The sequence below is a fragment of the Anopheles bellator genome, chromosome 1, assembly GCF_943735745.2.
Source record: "Anopheles bellator chromosome 1, idAnoBellAS_SP24_06.2, whole genome shotgun sequence".
NCBI classification, from domain to species: domain Eukaryota; kingdom Metazoa; phylum Arthropoda; class Insecta; order Diptera; family Culicidae; genus Anopheles; species Anopheles bellator.
Window position 1 is genome coordinate 22,625,173 of NC_071285.1, and position 20,881 is coordinate 22,646,053.

Sequence of the window (20,881 nt, forward strand, 5' to 3'; positions counted from 1 at the left end):
TGCCTCGCCGAGCTCTTTCATAAAGTGTCAAAAGTAAGAGTAATTCCAACTCTGCCCCATTAAGTGGCTGACTCACCAGCAGCAGCAGTAGCAGCGGATTAGTGGAAATTATTGAACGATCGGGTGAAACTTTTGTCACGCCGATGGGAAAACGTGCTTCCCGTTCACTCATAGAACCTTCCGCAAAATAAGCCCATTCATTTCGCCGTGGTTTTCGGGGAAGAAACCAGTGAATTACAGAGCCGAGACCACTGCACCAGAAAACTAGCCAGTCAGGAGTCCTCAGCATCTCGGTGGTGCTGCCACTCGAAAACAAAATCAATTTGCAGTTGCTTCGCGCCTGGAGCCGTCCGAATTCCGGTTTGCAGCATGATGATTTTGAAACCACGGGACGAGATTGAATCGGTTGTCACGCTCGGTGACGGTTGTCAACAGCTGCCATGAAGGCGAAACGGCGACTTTCATCGAGCTATGCTAATGATTAACGGCGAAGTTATGGTTGGAGGGTGGTTCCTTGTACGAGCTCCATTTGCTAAAATTAAAATGAAAGTGTTAGCATGAGGTCGTCGTTACGATGGGAGCAATGGCGGAATATGAAGGTACCTTAGGGGTGGTCCTTCCCAGGAAGACACTCTGTGCTTCAGATCCAATCCACAATATTTCATCAGCTTTTTAAGGGAACAACCATGCCTGTTCTCCTGTTACAAATGTTTTCACGTAATCCTTTATGTTTGAAGCCCCTTTTTGGCAGCGACGAAAGGCGTTGAAATTGATAGGTTTGAGTACTTACAAAACCCAGTTTGCTGTTCCGTTTCACGGTCAAAATGAAAGCCGGTCCAGTTATGTTCCTGAGCATGGGTGCAAAGAGAAGCAACCAATTGTGGCAAAGCACATTATTTATTTAGGCATAGATTTATGTTGCATTGTTTGAGAAATCATCGCCACTCACTGGTACACAATTATGCACACCGAACTGTGTGTGTTGGTGTTCGTATACTGGCTTCGTTTGTAAGTTTTCACACGAATATACTTCTTTACAGTTAAATATCAACTGAGAGCCCGTCGTAGAGACAGCGGAAGCGCTGCCATCCCCTGATCCCTAGATCTGAGGATCGACATCCGTCAGCTTCACCAGCTTCTTGGAAGCCTCCCACAGGGCTTGCTGCTTGGCGACGTTCTGCACCCTACGATTCAGCTCATTCAGTTTGCAGCCCCGGAAGTACTGTCCGCTGATGTGCTCCACGTCCGGCGACACGGCCAGAAAGATGGTGGTGCGGGCTCCCTCCTCCGGCGTGCGGAAACACATCTTGATCGGCTTGAACAGGATGCTGAGCGGGAAGGGCAGGTTGCGCCAAATGCCGGTGTCGATAACGCCCGGGTGTAGGCAATTGGCCGTTACACGCGTATCCTTCAGCCGCCGGGCCAGCTCCTGCGTGAACATGATTTCGGCAAACTTGGACAGGCTGTACAGGTGGACGGGGAAGAGCGAGAAATAGTTGACCGGGTTGATGCTGTTCGGGTTGTCCGGGTTCAGCGAAGCGTATTGGTACAGCTTCGACGACACGATCACCACCCGGCCCTGGTCGGCCTTCTTGAGCGGCTCGATCAGCAGGTGCGTCAGCAGGAACACGCCGTAGTAGTTGGTGGCCATCGTGAACTCCAGCCCGTCGGCGGTCACCTTGTTGTTGTAGGCCTGCGCCACGCCGGCGTTATGAATAAGGACATCGATCACGGGCTCGGCCGCAACAATCTCCCTGGCAAACGCACGCACGGAGGCGAGCGAACTCACGTCGATCTGCTTGATGATGAGCTGGGTGTTGCCCGTTTCCGCCACGATCTCTTCTGCAAGTTCAGTGGTTTGAAAGCGTGAGCGCACCATGTCATAACTACCGTGAATGATTGTGTCGAACAAGCTCTGATATTAAAAAGGCAAAAATGGTGACGAACTCTCTAAATACATACGTGGTTTGAGGGCCCCCAATGTAACTAATTCACTTTCCAATTTCCCAAAGCTACCAACGAACAATTTCAATTTCTCAACTACCAGCATTTGAAAACTGACAGCCTGACAGACAGTAAGTTTCGAAATAATTCGGTGAAAGTTTTCACGCGCGAAATATTCCCAGCGGAGCGCAAAATTCGAAAACAAACCGCCCGAAGCGTGACATTTTAATACCAAAGAATTAATTTTAGCGACCACAGAAAATGGTGGAAAAATGAATGATACCGTGATGAAACCAGCGGAGTGTAAACCAATATGAAGAAACGAGCTTTTTCTGCTGTTGTTTGCGTAAGATGCAGTGAGATGAGTTTTTCGTTTTTTCAGCTGATTATGAGCGACGAATTTGCTGGACCTCGGCGGAAATCAAATAATTAACAGGCCCGAAAAAAAAGCGATGAACAGCCAAAGGAAAGTGGTACGGATACGGTTGTAACTACTGACGTAGCCTATCGGTTTGTTGCTTATCACGTCTTAATTCATCTCTGAAGTCTGAAGACTCTTAATGGAACACTCACAGAACGCCGCTTGTGACCATCGTTCCGTGGTGACGATAGTTGCGGTGTCAGCGAAAAACAGCACCACGATGAATCGCAATTTTCAATCGCGCCCCGTTGGCCGGGAAGTAGGTTAGAGAAAACGACAATAAAGCGTCAAACGAAAGCCAAGCACACACAGCACACACACGAACGGGCAAAAGGTGGAACGGAACGGCTTTGCGACGGTGAGAGAGGAATGGGCAGACTCGGCAGTGCGTGGACGATTAAAATCACCACCCAGAGGTGGGTGTGCCGGGCGATCGCATTATGGTTGGAGTATCAGCGGTTGGACTTTCAACCGCCTACCAACGGCGTAGTCTTGTGATATTTATTAAGTCAACTCTATGGACGGAATAACACGTTGGGCAGCCGATCCTTCAGATCTTGGGATCGCTGTCGGTCAGCCCGACCATCTTGACCGACTCGTCCCACAGCTTGCGGGCCTTCTCCATATCGCAGATGCTGGCACTGAGACCGGCCTCCTTGCAGTCCATGAAGTACTTGCCGGTGACGCCCTGGACCTCCTCGGAGCAGGCGAGATACAGTGAGGTTTGCGCTCCCTCGACGCTCGACTTGAAGAAGCTTTTGATCACGCGCATCGGGAGGGTGAGCGGAAAGGGCACGTTGCGCCAGATGCCGGAATCGATCATGCCCGGGTGCAGACAGTTGGCGGTGACGGCCGTGCCCTCGAGCCGGCGGGCCAACTCGCGGGTAAACATAATGTTGGCGCACTTCGACACGTAGTACAGGTAGGCCGGCAGGCTGCGCAACGGGTTCAGATTGTTCAGATTGACCGAGGCGAAGCGGTACAGCTCGGACGCCACCACCACGATCCGGCCCGGCCCGGTCGACTGCTTCAGCGGCTCGATCAGCAGGTGCGTCAGCAGGAACGGCCCGTAGTGGTTAGTGGCCATCGTGAACTCGATCCCATCGACGCTTTGCGTCTTGCGGAACGTCTCGGCGAAGCCGGCATTGTGGACCAGAACGTCCAGCGTGCGCTCGGTGCGCCTGACTTCGGCCGCAAACTCGCGGACCGAGCCCTGCGAGCTCAGGTCGAGCTTCAGCACGACCACGTTCTGGTTGTTCGTTTCCTTCACGATTTCATCTGCGGAGAAGAATCGGAATCGGGATCGGATCTCCACAGTCATTCACAGGTATTCACAGACGGTCGGGGTTTGGAATCTGTACAGTTGGCAGGAGCATGCAGGAGCTATACTGCTGTCGGGTTGAACTTTGACAGAAAGCTCACGAAGTGTCCACGACTGGGAGAGCGCTTTGTACAACAGGACGTGGGACAACACAGCACTACGATAACGAGGGGCGAGACCAGAAGGAGACCAACAACGGGATCGGGAGGACCTTGTTAGATTAGTGCCATTAGTACCGACCCACCACCGTGTACGGGTTAGTTCGTACACTATCTTCACTAGTGCGTTACACTATCATGATCATCGGGTGATTCTCCTACCTCGTGCCACCTTGGCCGTCTCCATGTTCCTGCAGGCCATAATAACACGGGCACCCCGTCTCGCTAGGTCGCGGGCCGTCTCCTTGCCGATGCCCGAGTTGGCCCCGGTAATGATGACCGTTTTGCCGTCCATTTTGCGCTGCAAAGAGAAACAGGGTCAAGAGAAGAAGCGTTGGTCACACACAGGTTGGTCACTTGGCCTGCCCGCCCGGGGGTAATGCTTACTGCCGAGGTAAAGTGCCCGCAGGTGAGGTACAGATAGTATTTGATTAGTGACAGAACGATCGCTAGGCCCGTGATCACGGACGCGATCGCCGTCAGTGGATCGTTGAATCCGAGTAGGGACATAGTTTGTGTGTGGGTTGGAAAGTGGCTAGAAGGGAAGCAAGTACACCAGAAACGTAAAGATTTATTAGATTTATTTGCTACTAAAACACCTACAACATACGGCTAGGTCGTTCAGGCGTTTATTTACATGGCCATGGCGTCACGAAAAATAAGAAACGGAGGGACCACCTCAACCACCTCGCCGGTAGCATCCAGCACAGCTAACCAGCATATAAATATGTACATCCGGTCGATGCCTTACCGGTTAGTTAGCTAAAGGAGAAAAAGTTTTCTTCCCCACCTAACGCAGCAAGTAAACAACTCCAAGAGCGTCGCCCGCACAAAAAAGCGCAAATTCTCGAACATTCTTGAGCGTTCACTGTTTGTCTTCCAACGGCCCCGGGAACTTCAAGTAGTGTTGGACACCTCAACTTGCTGCTGTCGAAAGAGATTCGTATCGAGCGATCATGATGGATTAGGAGGGATGGTCGAACCCACCCTTTGACCCACGTCCCCTGGTCGTATCCATTACCCCAATCAGCAGAGTGGTGGTCGCTGCCCACCATCATCATCACTCCCATTTTTTTTTCTCAGAACTCAGCAGACTCCTCCTAGGATCGTTTTGATTTGCATCTTCATCGTGTGGAATGATGATCACGAAGATCAACAATTGTTTCCTTCTTTCCCGACCGACCCGTCAGGCACCGTCCGATAAATATTGACCTAAGGTTTGGCCACCCCTTTTTTGCGCAGTTTCTTGTATGATCAAGTGGGGACGCACTCAGCGAGATTTTACTGCCATCCGTGTGACTACTGCACTTGACTACAAAGAATCGCTGAGGTTTGGGACCAGGTTTGGTTTTTTTTTGTTGGATTGCTTCAATGGTCCCGCTCACCACGCGCTTCGACCGGTGCTTGACTTGACGAGCTGGAGTCGCAAAGTCGAACATTGGAATCGTTTATGGAACTGTGCATGCTAAGTGGTGGTAACAACAAAAAACACAGAGGTATTGTGGCCCCCAATGGAGAGTACTCTGGCGAGTTCTCGGCAGATCGCGCGTCGACCCAACCCGCCAGAACTCGCACAGGGGTACATCGTCATAATTAGCAGTAATTGCGTTGCTGGCTCCGATGCTCGGGTATCGGCTGGCGTAATTCTGTTACTATGGGCCTAGCACAAACCCGGCCAGATTACCCCAAACGGCCAGACGCGGATATCGAACTTCGAACATCGTAAATCTTCTGCGGCACATAATACGCACCCCGTTCAGCGGAACGTCAACCGCGGCCAACACCTCAATTTGCGTGTCATGTTTGCCGCTCGTTAATGTTGTAATTCCGATTGGCTGTGCGCAGGAAGACGCGCTGTAGAAGAATCCACTTCAACCAGCAGTGCCATTTTTACAGAGGATATGGACATTGGCAAATAAACACTAACGTGGAGCGCTTGGGCAATCTCAGGACTCTCCAATGGCTCTTTGACGCATCAACTCCACAATTGGCATAGGCATTCACGGTGGCAGTTTGATAATACCAATCGTTCCACTGTGTGGCAAACTACGTCACGGACAGGTCGCGATGGGACAGCCCACGACATCGATGTCTCTCGAAGGCTACATCCCTTCTTCAGGTGCTTCGGATGAGATTTAAATGTGGCATCAATATGCATGAGCCGCGATGGGGATTCGATAAGCCCTTCTTACGCAATATACTTCGGAGGCGCCCTCTGTTAAAACAGCGTTCGAATTGTCCATGATCTTCGACCACCGGCCATAAGACTCCGGCCAAACAAATAAATGTGACGAAATGCTCCCAGATCACAGGAACTAGTCGCTCAACGTGCCACAGAAAGGGTTTCGTGAGAAAACGAGTTTACGATCACGATACTAGCATTTCGGGGGGCAGAACTGTCGGTTACTCAATGCTTCCACGTGCTGTTTTCGACGAAAAACACGCTGAAAGAGAGGTCCTACACATTACGCAAACGAATCAACCAAATCACGCGACCCGCGCCAGCTTAGACAAGTCCAGCGAATGGGTGGCATTCACAACCCTTCGAGATTAAAACGGCCTTAGACGATCGGTCGTGAAGAGAGAAAGCGATCGAAATTCAGCGTTGACTTATCGAGGCCGGCGCATAGATGTGTTTTGGCCTCCATTCCTGAAACCATCTGGCTACGTTCGATCTTATTTGTTGGGTAGCGAAAAACGTTTGTGCGTAATTGAAAAGATTGATCGTATTTTTCTTGATCGAAGAACATCTTGTTTGATTTGAGACAACGCCCAGCGCTATCGTAACGAAGGTGGACCTGCTTGATGGCGTGATTAAAATAATCGCTAGGATGCGGCCGACTTGGCTGGCCTTTTGGAACTGTCTGGAAGCTAGCGACTCTCAATAGCACATGATTGAAACAATGGTTTCCCTCATAGCACTGAGTGCGATCAGCGATCAAGATACTACATCGCGACACGCCATCGCAATAATTCCGCCGTATTAATGCTAATTGATTCACCCGTTCTGCCCGTTCTCGGTACATCTACCATAGAATCAGTGTTGTTGAAGTAAATCTAGACACGAACTTATCATTTTTACTTCCCCTTCGTGGAGGATCGATTACCCGTGTTCGCTGCTTGATGCGCGCTAGAAAATTATCCCCATTCTAGGCTTATGCCCAACTTGCGATTCCTCCACGAAAGCGGCGCCTATAGATATTGGGAGTGGATGATAAATGCGAGGATTCCAAAATTCCCCAAAAGCCTACCTCCGGACAGAGTGAGTGGCCTTCGAAGCAACCGTCGATCACGGCGACGTCTTTGATTTCGCATCGCCGACTTAATAGCCCGCCATTAATCTCCGAAGCAGTTACATGATATCGGTCCTAAGTCATGTCATAATACATCGCGATATTCGAAAAGCGTTACGAGCCTGAGAATGGCAGACTCGAACCTGTCGTCTGCCGTGGTCACAGAAATCCCATTCGAATGCTCGTCAATCGTCCACCGTCGACGACGTAACAGTGGCCTTCGGCATGTAGCCCTTCGGCCGCCAAGCAATAGGCGGATGGCCACCGAAAACCCAACCTAAGTCGTCTGGCCACCCGAAACACGATCGAGGTTGCTGGCGCCGCAAGCATGGCATGGTTCTGGACGCACCACAGCGTGAACCACAAGAGAAGACAACACGAAAACACGGCGAAAACTGAAAGTCCCGTTGACCCATTTTCGGTTCCCATTGCCTACATTCCACCCGAACTCGGGTGCACCAGGCGGGGTTATCTTTCGGTTATTGTCCGTGAGTATGAGTGTGTGGTGAGAGCTTTCTCTTTATGCTCGATGTTTTTCTCTGATGTTGGATTTATGATCCGCCAACGTGTGCCGGATAAACGTAAAGAATTTGAATCCGGTCACGTCACTTAAACGATTTCAACGTAACGCTTTTGGTTGAACCAAAAGAACCAACATCCGTCGGCAAGCAATTAACTGCAGCAAAAATTCTCTGTACCCTCGGGAGAGCATCCATATATCCGATCGCTAAGCCGTTTTTAAGCGATTGAAAGTGACCCGCACCTGATCCACTGTTTGAACGCCTGGTTTTGCGACAGATTCTACTGATCGACTTTTGGCGCGGACTAAGATTCGAGAGCCGCCCAAAAAACATTAAAGATGGTCCTGCTGCTGACCGTTCACTGACCTTATAGCAACGTTTTGCACCCCGCGGGAGCTGCGACTATCCTCTGGGTTCTCACGCTTTCGTCGAACACTTTGAACACTACCCCTCTGGTATCGAAGTACGCTTTCGAGCTTTCGAACCTGTGAAAACACGGGCAGTTTACTTCGCGGAAACTTCCGCGGATAAGGTGCACTTCCTCTCCAGCCGAATGCGACGATCGAACTGACGATCGCTTGGTGCGCAGTCTCGAAGCTAACCCGAACAAAAAAATCGCTCAATTTTTCATTTTTCTGGCCCCAGATCTCAACCTGTGAGACAACCTCTCTCACTATGGCTGGATTGAGATATAACGGCTCACTTTCCTTCTTGTATATCCCAAAAATCGCGTTTATATCCCAATCCGTCTCACTAGCTCCGTGAGCGTCTCCCCCTATATTTTTTATTCTCTCTTCCTCTCATTCCATACACCCTCTCACCTACATACTCTCAATGCATGAACTGTCAAATCGTTGTGATGTTGTAAACAAAGTGTTGCATTTATTCATAACCACCAATTACAATATTTTCACAATTGTTTCACTATTCCACCATGTACATGCACTTTTCACTTATCTCTGCGTGTACGTAGAGTGTATCCATCCGTGAATCCTGTATTTCATGTATCCTGTACCATCCGCCCTATCGACATTGTCCCGTACGCTGCTAATGGTTAGCTGAAATGGAAACAGACGCGTTGCACTTTCACTATTTAGAAGTAAATACTTATCGAGAAATGCTTCCCGATGCTTAAATTTACTTACCGAAATAAGCAACAGCTTAGAATTCACAGTTAAACACTATTTTTACACCGATGATGCGTAGTCGATTTGCTTGCGTCGTTCGTTCTGTGTTCCTGCATGAAACTAAGAGTTTCTAACAGTTTGACATTGGAGTGCCGGACTGGATGCTACATGAGCGTGACAGAGACAAAAAAGTTGTTCGGTGTTGCGCTTTCTTTCTGGCCTTTGGTGAGAAACGAATCGGCGCTCAGATATTTCGTCTCACTATAGAAAATATGAGTGACTTTTTTGTTCGGGAAGTGCGGTGCGCGCATTATTTGTTCGCGGGCCAGAGCTTTTACTGTGACGAGCGGCGAGCGCGAGAAACAACTCGTGCGAGAGAACTTCGAGTTATACGGCCGCGGAATCCCGCGGCCGACAAACACGGAGAGTCACCAAACACAGAGGCATAAAACGCACGTTTTCCAGGTGCTTCAATTAGCACATGCGACCGAAAGAGGTGAACTATTGGCCTGTGAGGATACCGCCCAGAGAGTCAACGGACAAGTCGTCACCGGCCAGGTACCATTCAGCAAATTTGTACTTTTATTGAGGTCTACTTTTATTGAGGTTTATTTATTGGTTCAAATTGCCCCTTACTTGGTATTGCTTCCCATATTACGTTGAGGGTGTGTTGAAAAGAGGCTCAAGCCATAGCCATAGCACAAGTAGCTTATCCGATGCCGCGTTCTATCTTCAGATAAGAATCTGGAAACATCTTCAAGAACAATGCCAATTTGTCATACTTTTTCTAGTATAATACACCGCGAGTTACTAGTAGTTAGAAACGAATAGTAGTTACTGATGCTACTTTCCACATAGCATCACTTCTCAGTCGTTGAAAAAACCCTGTATAAGACCGTTTCCTTCTTGGTTTGCCAACTCGTACCCATTTCGGTTAGTTACGTTTTCGCTATCATTCCCAAGGGCTTTAATATTGTACAGTACAAAATCATCATTTGTGTTTAATGCAGAAAAGAATTATGGACACCGTTGAATGGCTTCACTTCCAAACACAACTCGAAGCGCAACTATTTTTTTATTTTACACTATTCAACTATTCAAACGCAACGTGATAAAAGGACACTTCATCGTCGGAAGATAACCTGATCAGATGTGTTATGTTTCTGATCCTTCTGTCTTTTTGCACGTGCTTAATTCTTCCGTCTTCCGTCCCATGTTTTACATCGTGTTTTACAATATATACAAAAATGAAGTTCTGTCCGTATGTTCCTATGGACTCCGAAAGTACTGGACCGATTGACTCGAAATTTGGTATACAAGGGTTATAGGGGCCGGGAAGTGGCGTAGTCATGGTTCGAAACCCCTCACTCTCCTCTTTCTTTTCCCTCCCAAGCTACTAACTGACAACAACATTGATTACTCCACAAGAATTTCATCCAAACTTGCACAATAGTTGATGGTCACCTGAGAAATCATGTGACAAAATTTGGTCCTTGCAGGGGGGACGAGGGATAAAATACGTCCTAGGGCAATATGGGTATCGTATCTTAGGTTTTGGTCGTCTTAAAATTGATTGGTTTCACTTAAAAGCCTTTTCCTTTCTTCTTCCACCTATCGCCACCCATCATCTTGAAGTAGTGTGATGTTCCGGGAAACAGCATAGATTGCGTTTGATTTTTGAAGAAGGTCAGAAAGAGAAAAAGAGAGAAAGAGAAAAAGAGAGAAAGAGAAGGAGATAGAGGAAGGGAGAGAGAAAGAGAGAGAGATAGCAACGGACTAGATTTCAATTAGGATCATATAATAGAAAAAGTACATTTCACTCCTCCCGGGAGAGGGGCTCCCACATAAGCCAGCCACAGGATGCGCAACGACACATTTTTGGCGTTTCAGATTAATGCCAAACTGTTGCGCTTCTGTCTAAACGTTTATGGGTCGGCCGAGGCCCGACCGTAAATACTTTTTGCATACGCTTTGCTTACAAACAGAGGATAATGTAAGTTCTTATTTGCTGGTGTAGCAACAAAATCGAAAAACACGGGAAAAAATATTCAGAAATCAATTTATTTCTCTTCTGTGTCTGTTTTCGCGGACCAAAAACGCGAATGTAAACACGTTTGACATTTCGTTTTTATATTTTTGAAGCGCAAACGAAATAACGTTTTTGCGGTCCGATTTGCGCTTGGTGTGGCACCGCAGTTTGAGTGTAAATTTTTGTAAACATTGCACAGATACACATACGCAGATAGCAGTTCAGATGTGCTTACGATTCTTGCTATTATATTTCTGAAATTTTAGGACGATATCCGCGTATTACGTATTAGCTTTGCTAATCAGAACCTATGAAAAACCCACCACCAACCAAACGGATCTTAAACATGAAAACGCTTGACGCCTGAGCCGACCAATTTATGTTGAGCAGTGTAACCAGTGTCTTCAGCGTAAACCTGTATTATTATGTCCGGCATTCTGGCAGGGAGCTGTGCGAGGCCCGCTTTAGTGACCATCCGACACGATTTAATTTTAAGCCGTTGCAGCGACGGAAATGCACCCGGGATCTTCAGGAGACTTTCGTCGCTTATCTTCACGTGAGGAAAACACAAACATTAAAAATATATCATGCAACCAAGGTGTAGACATTGTACTTACTTGATCACAGTATTTTATCGTCAACTGGCGAACAGTGTTGCGGGGAACATAGTCAAACACATCATCCTTTACATTCAGATATCCTAGTTCAAGCTCATGCAACGCGTGTAGTTGATCAATCTTCGAAAGAACCCGCTCTGAAATCTACAAATGGAGCAAGTTATGACAAAAGAAAATGAATAGCTTCAAGATGAATGAATAGCTTACGTGTAGGCAGAGCTCCAAGGACAAAAATTTAAGTTTCCGAAACTTGCTACAGACAAAATATGCTGTTTCGTCGTTTACGAGTCTTTCACGTATTGTAAGACTGGATAAGTTAGTAGCAATTTCACATAAGTGGTTGCAAAAGTCCAACATATCATAAAACAACGCGGTATTCAAAATAACGGATTCGAGAGACTCAATCTCTTTGCATCCCTCAAACACATCCGGTTTAAGCCTATCGTGCAACTCAAGACACTGCGGAAAAATATAATAAAAATGAATAAAAATTTAGCAAAACTGTATCGTTGAGAACAATAATGCAGAACGTAGGATATGATTTAACGTTCTATTTGGTTACCTTTAACTTGGTGAGCTCCGCCAACGATGCAAGAGATCCTCTTCTCAAGTAGTCGGTTCGAAGACTGAACCTAATTATTTTCCGACAGGTACTTGTTATACTTTGCAGAACAGTCGCTGGCAAACGGCAGCCCAAAACGAGCTGGCGTAGGTTCGCTAGACTTTGAAAGAATTGGCAAAGGCTTTCAATCATATCTTCGCGCCTGTACTGTATGTCCTCGCACCAGTATTCTAGCTGTTCCAAACATGGAAAGCGTAGTTCACAAAACCGCTGGTGACAAATGTCCGTCTTAAAATACACCGCAACGAACTTCAGCCGATCGCTAAAATATCTGTAAACATTTAATGCCTCATCCGTGTCACAATCCATTTTTAGCGTTTGCAACTGGGGGGCGATTTCAATCGGTTTTGTTCGATCGAATGGTTTGATCGGTTCGTTGTTCAGCTCAATGTCGAAACACAGTTCCGCAAGAACCGAAAGGTGTTGCACTTTCGGCACTTCTACTAGCATCTTTCGCAATTCGTGGGATGTAATAAAAAAATTATTCCATGTTGTTATTGTGCGTATCGACTTTTTAAACTTACGTAAGAGCTGAAAAAAGTAAGTCAGACCCTTTCGATGTCTGTTGTAAAGTAGCACCAAAACGCGATACCTTCGGCTACTGTTTTGAAGAATTTTAAAATATTCCTCTGCATCGTTGAATCTAAAATCTATTTTCAATTGCACACGATCCATTCTTCGGCCAGAGAACGTAAGAGATGACCATCTACGACAGACCAACGAAGCATTCTTAAGATCAGTCATCCCAAGCCAATCGAAAATTGTGTGCAATATCTGAAAGAAAATCAATTTGTAAGAACGTTTTTCGAAAGTCCATGCTTACTAACAACAGGCTTACTTCATTTGGCAAATCTGATAGTCCACATTTATTATAAAACTCCATGGTTGAAATGTGTTTTATTTCCCGCCTTGCGAAGCGTTACTTACAATGATTCACAATCAAAACAAAGCCTCGGGTGGGAAATTTGACAGCAGCTGGATCCCATAAATTATGGCCATGTGTTCGCTGCTAGAAATCGGCAAAGAATGAAGCGGACGAAATATTACACATGCAAGAAATGTGCAAGAAAAAATTCGTGCAAAGATAGTGTAGAACTCCTGTACGCAGCCTAAATTCCGTGCGTGAACGTAGCCCTAAGTTCCGTCAAATATAACTTCTGTCTGGGGGGCTACATGAGGCGTGAAAACTAGCGAAAAATTAATTTGTAATGTCAAATCGTTCGCAAAAATATAAAAACGAAATGTCAAACATGTGTACGTTCGTGATTTTGTTCCGAGAAAATAGAAATAGAAGAGAAATAAATTTATTTCTGAATATTTTTATCCATTTTTTTCGATTTTGTTGCTATACCAGCAAATAAGAACTTAAATTATCCTCTGTTTGTAAGCAAAGCGTATGAAGCGTATGAATCGAGAAGTCGAGTGTTCGAATTTCGTAATAAGGGTTTGGTTTCTTGTTTCTTTCCATATTCCAGGGTCGTATTTATTAGTTATTATTTATTTATTCCATCTTCGTATCAGTCGCAACTCGGTATTCAGAGCTTCTATTCCCTTATAATCCAACGTAAGCTGGATAAAAATGTTGACCATTCTTCACGAATGTACACGATGGCATCAGCATACGCAGCCTCTCCATACAGTCGTTCGTCACCAGTGGGCACTTTCGAATCGTCAATCGCCGCAGCAAAGGAAACTTTCCTGGTATCTTTCGGAGGCCATCGTCCATCGTCTTCGCTCGATAGAAATGAAAAAAGCAAAAACTTTCATTCTCCTATCCAACGGGCCCGATCAACTAGATCGTACTTACTCTGTCACAGCAAATGATCGACAAATAGCGAACAGTGTTACGGGGGATACATTCAAACATTCGTTCCGAGATGTTCAGAAAGCTTAATTGAAAATGGCGCAACTCTGCCAGTTGATCAATGTTCGCCAAACCTTCTCCTGTAAGCTGCAAAGGACGACAAAGTTGTCCGTGGTAAAACGGGACTATTCTAGCAAACCGGTAATCGCATTCTACTTCAAGACGGCGCTTACCTCGCGACAGGATTCCAATGTGAGGCTCTGGAGGCAGGCAAAGTGGTAGCATATGAAATGCAACACTTCATCGTCGACGATCGAAAACTGAATGTTCAAACGGCAAAGCTGTGGTGCAACCCGAAACAGAGTGTGGAAGAACTCCAACGGGTCGTGAAAATAGACGGATTTCAGGTGCACGGATACGAGCGAGGCCACTGCCTTGCACCTGCGAAAACTGTGCAACCGCATGAATCCGTCCAATTTAAGGTTCTGCAAGCAGAGAAAAGTGTTGTGAAGGTCATGGCGCTGGACACTCTTACCCCGATGCCGATCCTTACCTTAAGCTTAGTAAGTCGTCCCAGCGACTCTAGCGCACGCTCCTCCATCTGGCTGGTTATGATGTTGAGCGAAGTCAGCTGGCGGCTCCATGATGGATTGCAACAACACTTTGCGGGCCACGCATCGAAGGGTAAGCTGGCGAAGTTTGGAAAGCCTTCGAAAGAAGCTACAAGCACTTTCCACCGTCCCGTTGTCCGTGAACGGTAACGTTCGTTCGTCACAGTAGCAATCTAGCTCTTCCAGACATGGGAACGGTACCTCGGAAAAACGGGTAAAATAGTCACTTTGGACGAAAACCACTTCCACGCTTTTCAACTGACCACTAAAGTGGCGATACACGTCCAGCGCGTGCTCTGAGTGACAGTCCATGACGAGCCGTTCCAGGTGGGGGGCGATCGTCCGCACACTGAAGGCGTCGCACCGCAACCAGCCACTGTCCCTGGCAAGCTGCAAATGCTTCAGCTTCTTTAGCACCGGCAACCATTCGCCTTGGCCGGGTTTCCGGCCAACATCGACAAAGTAACCGTGGCGCAGTTCCGACCGGAGGGACAACCGCTGCAGATAGGGCACCTCTAGCAGGAGCAGTTTTAGGTCGTGCAGGGAGAGCGACCACTCGGGAAACACTTGCAACGTCTGGATCGAGCCGGTGAGCTTACGCAACAGCTGTAAGAAATACGTAGGACACCAGGTGCCATTGCGCGCGAACACAACGTGACGATAATTCCGCGTACTTTTGAGCAATACTTCACTGAAGTCCTGCGCGACAGTGCGATCCCGCGCCTCGGCATCCACCTTCAGGCAGAGTCGCTTCATGCGGCGCCCTGCAAAGGTTACCTTTGCCCATCTCCGACAGACGAGCGACGCACTTTTCAGGTCCAGCACATCGAGATGGTCAAAAATTAGGGACAGCACCTGGAGAGCACAAACGACTTGTTCAGTAACGGCGCACCTTCACCAACACCTCTTTTCCCTCACCTCATCAAGCATATCGCACATTCTGGCGCTACTGGGCGCTACCGAATATTCCATATTTTGCTCGCTGGGTGTTTGGGGCCTGGATTTTCACAAAACCGTTGTTAAGTCTATGCACGCCACGGTGGTTTCAAAACAACGAGAGCTCTTGATAAGCGCCGCTGGACAACTGAATCGACTACCCCACAAACCCGTTCGATCGGCGATCCTTGTCCGTCTAATCAGTTCAAGTCAGGTCAGGTTACAACGTTCGACCGGTAATACTGTTTACGTTTTTGCGCGAGCACTGATGTTTGGTTTTCTATTGTGAATCACGCATTTTTTAAGAAGTAGCACATGGCCTTAAAAATCCAGAGCCCAAGAAAGAAAACGTGTTTTTTAAATCTTCGAAGAACGGAGCGGGTCAAGAAAACGTGTTGTTTTGTTTAAAATTGGCTTTACTTATCAATCATTCCAGAGTCGCTCTTACATTTAAATACCATTTTTGTAAAATGGTTATGAGTGAGCATTTTTCTGAGTTCTGTGAACAGCCAGTAATCACTGGGAGCTAAGTCTGCTGAATACGGTGGATGGACGGACAGCAATTCGAAGTTCAATTCATGGTGTTTTGCCATTGTTTTCATAGCCTTGCGGAACGATGCGTTGTCCTGATGAAACAACATTTGTTTCTTTCCGTTTTCGGTCTTCAAACGCTTCATTAACGCTATATATTCACTGTTGATGTTATTTCTCTTCTCAAAATTACACGACATAATTACATAATTAATAATTACATTATTACACGACGCACATACAAAAACGGATTCTTCAGACTCTTTGGACGAGGTTCACCAGTCGATGTTCTCTCAGATGACAAACGTTTTGATTCCGGAGTGAATTGATAGATCCAAATTTTGCTTAGAATCATCAAAACGATCTTGTTTTTGACCAACAGTCAACTTTGAACAGAGCTTTCTCAAGCGTCAAAGGTACAAGCTTTACATTGCCAACACGTTCTTTTGATATCTTTACCATGTCAGCTAACTCACGCAGCTTCAGTTTTCGACCATTCGAAACGATTCTTTTATGTTTTCTGATGTTAGCGCCTCATTTGGACGTCGCCACTGCGTTCTGCATAATCGGTGGCACGGTTGTAGCCGGCAAACCTTCGTTTTAACGATAGTTTTTCCTATCAAGAAGCACTGTAAAGGTAAAAAAACGAGATTGTGTTTGATCCATTGTTTCAACATTTAATTTAAACTTAAGAGTAGAATACCATGAAATTTCAACAGCCTTTGTTTGAAGGTTAGTAGTAACTGGAAAAGCGATTATTAGGCGCGGAACATTTCAGCCCATGTGTTATGCTGTGCTTCCACAGGGTTTACTGCTATCCTACTTTAGGGAGAAGTACTTTCCATGTTGAACGAAATCTAACTCTCTTTGTGGTTCCCTTAACCTCGTTCTGATCGCTTGTAGTGTGGTTTCTGTGGATGAAGAATTCGAAAAAAGCAAAAAAAAGGTTTCTGTCCACCTTCAGATCAGATCTTCTTTTCGACGGTTAACGACGGTCTACGAAGGAGTTTAAAAGCTACCAAAGCGATCTGGTCCAATAGTCTAAGGTCAGATGGGATTCAGCGTGTTTCAACGCATGACTTAAACACTAGTTAGTGCACGTGAAACTCAAAACGACCGTTACGGCCTTCGAGCCCTCGTCCTCAACGGTCTCCAAACCGATACCAAAATCAAACCGAAAGCCGGCCATTCAAAGCTTTCCAGCGACCCGGACACATGATCGGGGCACCCGAGCCGAGCGCGAACAGCGTCCCCGAACACATGGCCCCGTACCGAGGGCTCTCGACCCGAGCTTCATTAGGGTTTGCGGTCGGTCGGCCAGTCGTTTGCCGTCCGCCGTGGCGTTCGCACACCAGCAACGGTGGCCACCAGAAACCTGTGTTTGTGTTCGGCTCCTACGAACTACCCTGTGATCCGTTCGGCTCCCGGAACCCGGATCCCTCTGCCTGCCTCCGACTCCCCAAAACCCAAGTCACCGCTCGATCCGCGCGGGTAACGTAAGCGAACGTTCGAATGTTCAAACAGAACCACGCCACGTGGTTCTACGCCGGCCGTGTGCTGAAGAGTCGACGCGAATCCGGCACCCGTCAGTAGTCAGTGCCGTGAGCAGCTGGTAATTAACCATCACCCCTCGAGACCCACCGGTCAGTCAAGTGTGTTCCAAGCAGCGCTCGAATGAAGATGGAGGCGCCTGGTGGTCCCAACCGGCTGCGAACGTGGAGCCGGACCGTTCGATGCGTGTTTGAATGCAGCACGTAAGCCTTCCGGGTTGGAATCGGCTGTACGACGCTGACCAGTGAGTGAAATGAAAGAAAAACAAACAGAAGCGATCAACGCCAACAAGAAACGAGTGTGGTGTGCCGCGGTGCCATTCGCAAGCGGAACTTCCAACGGCCGTGTAATAGGATCTCGAGGGCGGAAGTGAGCCACCGAATGGACGGGAAGTGAAAAGCTCTTAAACTGGTTGTCGTCGAGTTGAGCAAAAGTTAATTGAGAGTGTGATTATATTTGCTTCTAATGTCCCAGGGATAACAGCCAGCCGAAAGGGAGGGGTCGCCCGAATCCGGGTCGTAAATCCGGATCCCCAAACCGGGCTGTCCAGAAATGCCACTGCCACTGCTCGGTATGACATCAAATCGATGCAGCAAAAGGTGCATCGAACACAAAGCGAAGTTCCAATTTATATAATAAGTATTGATTGGGGGGAACCTAAAAATAGGGACCCAGCTCCCATTTGTCGACCCAACCGGGTCGGGGCGGTGGAATATCATCTATTTAGCCAACAGACTTTAGCCCGCGAATGGAGTGTGACCTGCCAAGGCAAAGCCCAGCCTGTCTCCGGGGTCCAGCGGCCCAATGTGACGATTACAAAACTGAAATAGTAATGTAATTGCAGCAACAACATCCAAACCCGGAAGTCACTCACCGACCACGGGTCAATTCGTACCCAGCCACACTGCTGTCACTCGTTTTTGTGGCGCGCAATTCGATAGGACAACCGAGACTCGTTAGATGAACTCTCGGTGGCCCCTCGAAGCTTAGGTGGCCGGTTGGCTGGTGGTGGCTGAGGAGACCAGGAAATTCAGCCCGAGTTTGAAGTACGGTTGGGCTCTCTCACTCTCTCTCTACGTTTGGCTCTAGCTTTCTCTTTCTTCTCTCTCTAGGGAGATAATTAGTTGGACATCGAAGAACCGTTGGTCGAGGATTCCCAATTCTTTCTCTACCATATGCGATGCGCCAGTGCTTGTGCAGTTTTTTTTTTGTGTAATCATTGAGCAATGGACTGGGCCGTATTTATGGCGATTCGGCAGTCGATTTAGAGGATATTATTAATAACAGGATATTATTGTTAAGCCGATCGGTTGTCTGATCGGCCGTTTTAGTTCCGGAGCCGATTATACTTCCAAAACCCGCTTCGTTTTCGGGAACTGCTGACGGTTTAAACCCGGTTCTACTCCCCAATGTTGAACCTTTTGAGATGCTATTTGGATTGAGCTTTGCAGTGCTCCGAACTCTTTAGTCAGGCAGGCTCAGTGGTATCTTAGCAACGTTTCTTCAAGCCAAGGGTTCATTCGAGTAACACCAGCAACAGAGCAACACGACCGAAACGAAATGGAGCATCATGACCTTCCGGTTTCGGGACGGTATGTTGGTAGAGGGAAAGAATGTTGTCCTCGGTTATTGTGTTCGACCTTGTGTTGTGTTGTGGACAAGGAACGCGTGTCGACGTGGCACAGTGACGCTTGCTTAGGATGAAGTGCTCCAAATTCGTACGGGAAGCTGATGCATGTCTGTCGCATACACAGGCCTTAATCTAACAATGCACCGGCTAGTCGCAAGGCCTAGAAGCTTCTTTCTGCATTTCCAATTTCTCAGTGACCAGACTCAGAGCCCACAGCCAATAGCTCCGAGATGGAAGGGATATTTCTTGTCGTTACTACACACCATACTTTAGATTTTCGATGTTTTTCGGGCAACTATCTCGCGGACCTCGATTGGGATGGTCAAACACACCAATCGAATGCATTAATTGAGTGGCGGCCAGGAATTCAAATCCAAAGCTGATAGTAAAAGTAATTGAACAGGACATTAAACAGGAACCAAGAAACGAGAAGACAACTCGACTCAAATATGGCCTAACCGCAACAGGATAACGCACACGCTCGACAAAACGTAAAAACCAAACACTGCGGAACACAGGACAAGTACCACTTTTTGGCCGCACTGTGCAAGGACAGGATCAGGTCCTGACGAGTTCTTTTTTTGTGAAGAGCGTGTCGAATGCGTCCAAAAACCTAGGCTCCGTCCAGCAGGCGACCTTCGAGTACGTCATTGTGTCACTCGAGTCACGCTCAATATGGGGTTAAACCCCGGCCAGGCCACGCGATCCGGGTCCAGGACACGATTCCGGCGACCGTATGTCGTCGCGCAATGGCACGCGAGCGAATCGCATAACTTTCAAATCATTATTAAATTAAAGAAAGTGCACACCGTGCGCCGGGCGAGCTCCTGGTACGGAGAAATCTGTCCTGTTTGGTGCGGATGAAACATTCGCACCTCCTCCCCTTATACTCTTCCGCTCGCCAACTGCCGCCTGTTGCGTACGGTTGAAACCGGACCCCAAAATGGTCCCGGTTTGTGTGCCATGTGTAATGCTATCCCACACTTAACACCGGCTCTGTGCGGAGCGGCCCCGAGTTATTAGGGGCCTTTCAGGACGTCTGTGATTATTGTTGTTGTCTGTCGTCTAGCGAGGTGATAAATTATGCAAATGGACGACCCGGCCGCCCGACTTGGGCCGTCCAAGATAAATAGTAGCTCCACTTCACTTGACGTCCTCCGATCCCAGATCAGTTCCCCGCGTTTCGAGTAAAGCTGTCATCTGCTTCAAAAAAAACATAGATGTCGTACGGTTCCGAGCCAATGCAAATCACTAGAACCGGGGCAACTAAAGCGCGTCCGATGGCGAGTATGCGCGATCAGTGTTCAGCGCGCGCTGAAAGATTGTTGTGATATGGTCAATTGGTGCGGTAGACTTCAAGAGCAATTGGCCGTGCGACGGCGGAACGATCTGCTTAAGACGTGACAGGTCCGTTTCCGACTCGCGGGTGATGTTCAGCGGCCGGTTCTGGAATCTTCGGCCCGAGTGTTACGGCGCTGCTGCTGCTGCTGTTGCGTATCTGTAAGTGATAAGTCCTGCAGCAGCCGTTTCTATCATTCCAGTACCTAGCTAAGGGTCCCACCTGTGTAATAGTGCCGCGTGCCAGTGAGTGAGTGAGTGAGGAGTGAGTTTCTGATCTGGTGTGATCGCCGGCCAGCATCCTGGATCGCAGAGTGGGACCGGCGCACACCCGGGGCCCAAGGTGGGCGGTGGTGCGTGCCAACTCAACACAACCATGAAATGATCATAAACCCTCACAATCGGACCACCGCACCATCCTCCTTCG

General features: G+C 47.7%; 4 protein-coding genes across 5 annotated transcripts; all 4 read right to left on the bottom strand.

The window, feature by feature from the left end:
• Window positions 1-851: 851 nt before the first annotated feature.
• Window positions 852-8,103, bottom strand: LOC131206332 (retinol dehydrogenase 14). 2 transcript variants are annotated; one of them, XM_058198852.1, is made up of 4 exons: window positions 8,025-8,103; window positions 4,232-4,379; window positions 4,007-4,145; window positions 852-1,842 (listed from the first exon to the last, which is right to left on the bottom strand). In XM_058198852.1, the coding sequence occupies exons 2-4, from the start codon at window positions 4,352-4,354 to the stop codon at window positions 1,100-1,102; spliced, it is 1,005 nt and encodes a 334-aa protein (XP_058054835.1). In that variant the 5' UTR covers window positions 4,355-4,379; window positions 8,025-8,103; the 3' UTR covers window positions 852-1,099. The 2 variants fall into 2 exon arrangements, with proteins under 2 accessions (XP_058054835.1, XP_058054836.1); XM_058198853.1 differs by lacking the exon at window positions 852-1,842 and adding an exon at window positions 2,916-3,643.
• A 2,750-nt stretch (window positions 8,104-10,853) lies between these two features.
• On the bottom strand, window positions 10,854-12,821 carry LOC131206329 (uncharacterized). Its single transcript, XM_058198848.1, has 4 exons — window positions 11,994-12,821; window positions 11,639-11,890; window positions 11,432-11,575; window positions 10,854-11,364 (listed from the first exon to the last, which is right to left on the bottom strand). The coding sequence occupies exons 1-4, from the start codon at window positions 12,795-12,797 to the stop codon at window positions 11,155-11,157; spliced, it is 1,410 nt and encodes a 469-aa protein (XP_058054831.1). The 5' UTR covers window positions 12,798-12,821; the 3' UTR covers window positions 10,854-11,154.
• A 784-nt stretch (window positions 12,822-13,605) lies between these two features.
• On the bottom strand, window positions 13,606-14,544 carry LOC131206335 (uncharacterized). Its single transcript, XM_058198856.1, has 4 exons — window positions 14,411-14,544; window positions 14,091-14,342; window positions 13,861-14,004; window positions 13,606-13,782 (listed from the first exon to the last, which is right to left on the bottom strand). Exons 1-4 carry the CDS (start codon window positions 14,456-14,458, stop codon window positions 13,606-13,608), a joined length of 621 nt encoding a protein of 206 aa, XP_058054839.1. The 5' UTR covers window positions 14,459-14,544.
• A 2-nt stretch (window positions 14,545-14,546) lies between these two features.
• LOC131215236 (uncharacterized) lies at window positions 14,547-15,442 on the bottom strand (the record flags this gene model as incomplete). Its single annotated transcript, XM_058209623.1, has 2 exons — window positions 15,387-15,442; window positions 14,547-15,323 (listed from the first exon to the last, which is right to left on the bottom strand). Coding segments are annotated over exons 1-2 (831 nt in total), but the record flags the coding sequence as incomplete, so codon positions are not given.
• Window positions 15,443-20,881: the final 5,439 nt, after the last annotated feature.

What these genes read in the sequence shown, in the direction of transcription:
- LOC131206332 (XM_058198852.1), bottom strand. Translation starts at nt 4,354, where the DNA reads ATGTCCCTACTCGGATTCAACGATCCACTGACGGCGATCGCGTCCGTG. An exon ending in GCGGGCACTTTACCTCGGCA is followed by an intron (nt 4,146 to 4,231) that starts GTAAGCATTACC and finishes TTCTCTTTGCAG; the next exon opens with CGCAAAATGGACGGCAAAAC. An exon ending in GACGGCCAAGGTGGCACGAG is followed by an intron (nt 1,843 to 4,006) that starts GTAGGAGAATCA and finishes CTGAACTTGCAG; the next exon opens with AAGAGATCGTGGCGGAAACG.
- LOC131206329 (XM_058198848.1), bottom strand. Translation starts at nt 12,797, where the DNA reads ATGACTGATCTTAAGAATGCTTCGTTGGTCTGTCGTAGATGGTCATCT. An exon ending in CCTTGGAGCTCTGCCTACAC is followed by an intron (nt 11,576 to 11,638) that starts GTAAGCTATTCA and finishes CTCCATTTGTAG; the next exon opens with ATTTCAGAGCGGGTTCTTTC. An exon ending in CGATAAAATACTGTGATCAA is followed by an intron (nt 11,365 to 11,431) that starts GTAAGTACAATG and finishes CCTCACGTGAAG; the next exon opens with ATAAGCGACGAAAGTCTCCT.
- LOC131206335 (XM_058198856.1), bottom strand. Translation starts at nt 14,458, where the DNA reads ATGGAGGAGCGTGCGCTAGAGTCGCTGGGACGACTTACTAAGCTTAAG. An exon ending in GACGACTTACTAAGCTTAAG is followed by an intron (nt 14,343 to 14,410) that starts GTAAGGATCGGC and finishes CTCTGCTTGCAG; the next exon opens with AACCTTAAATTGGACGGATT. An exon ending in CATTGGAATCCTGTCGCGAG is followed by an intron (nt 14,005 to 14,090) that starts GTAAGCGCCGTC and finishes CGTCCTTTGCAG; the next exon opens with CTTACAGGAGAAGGTTTGGC.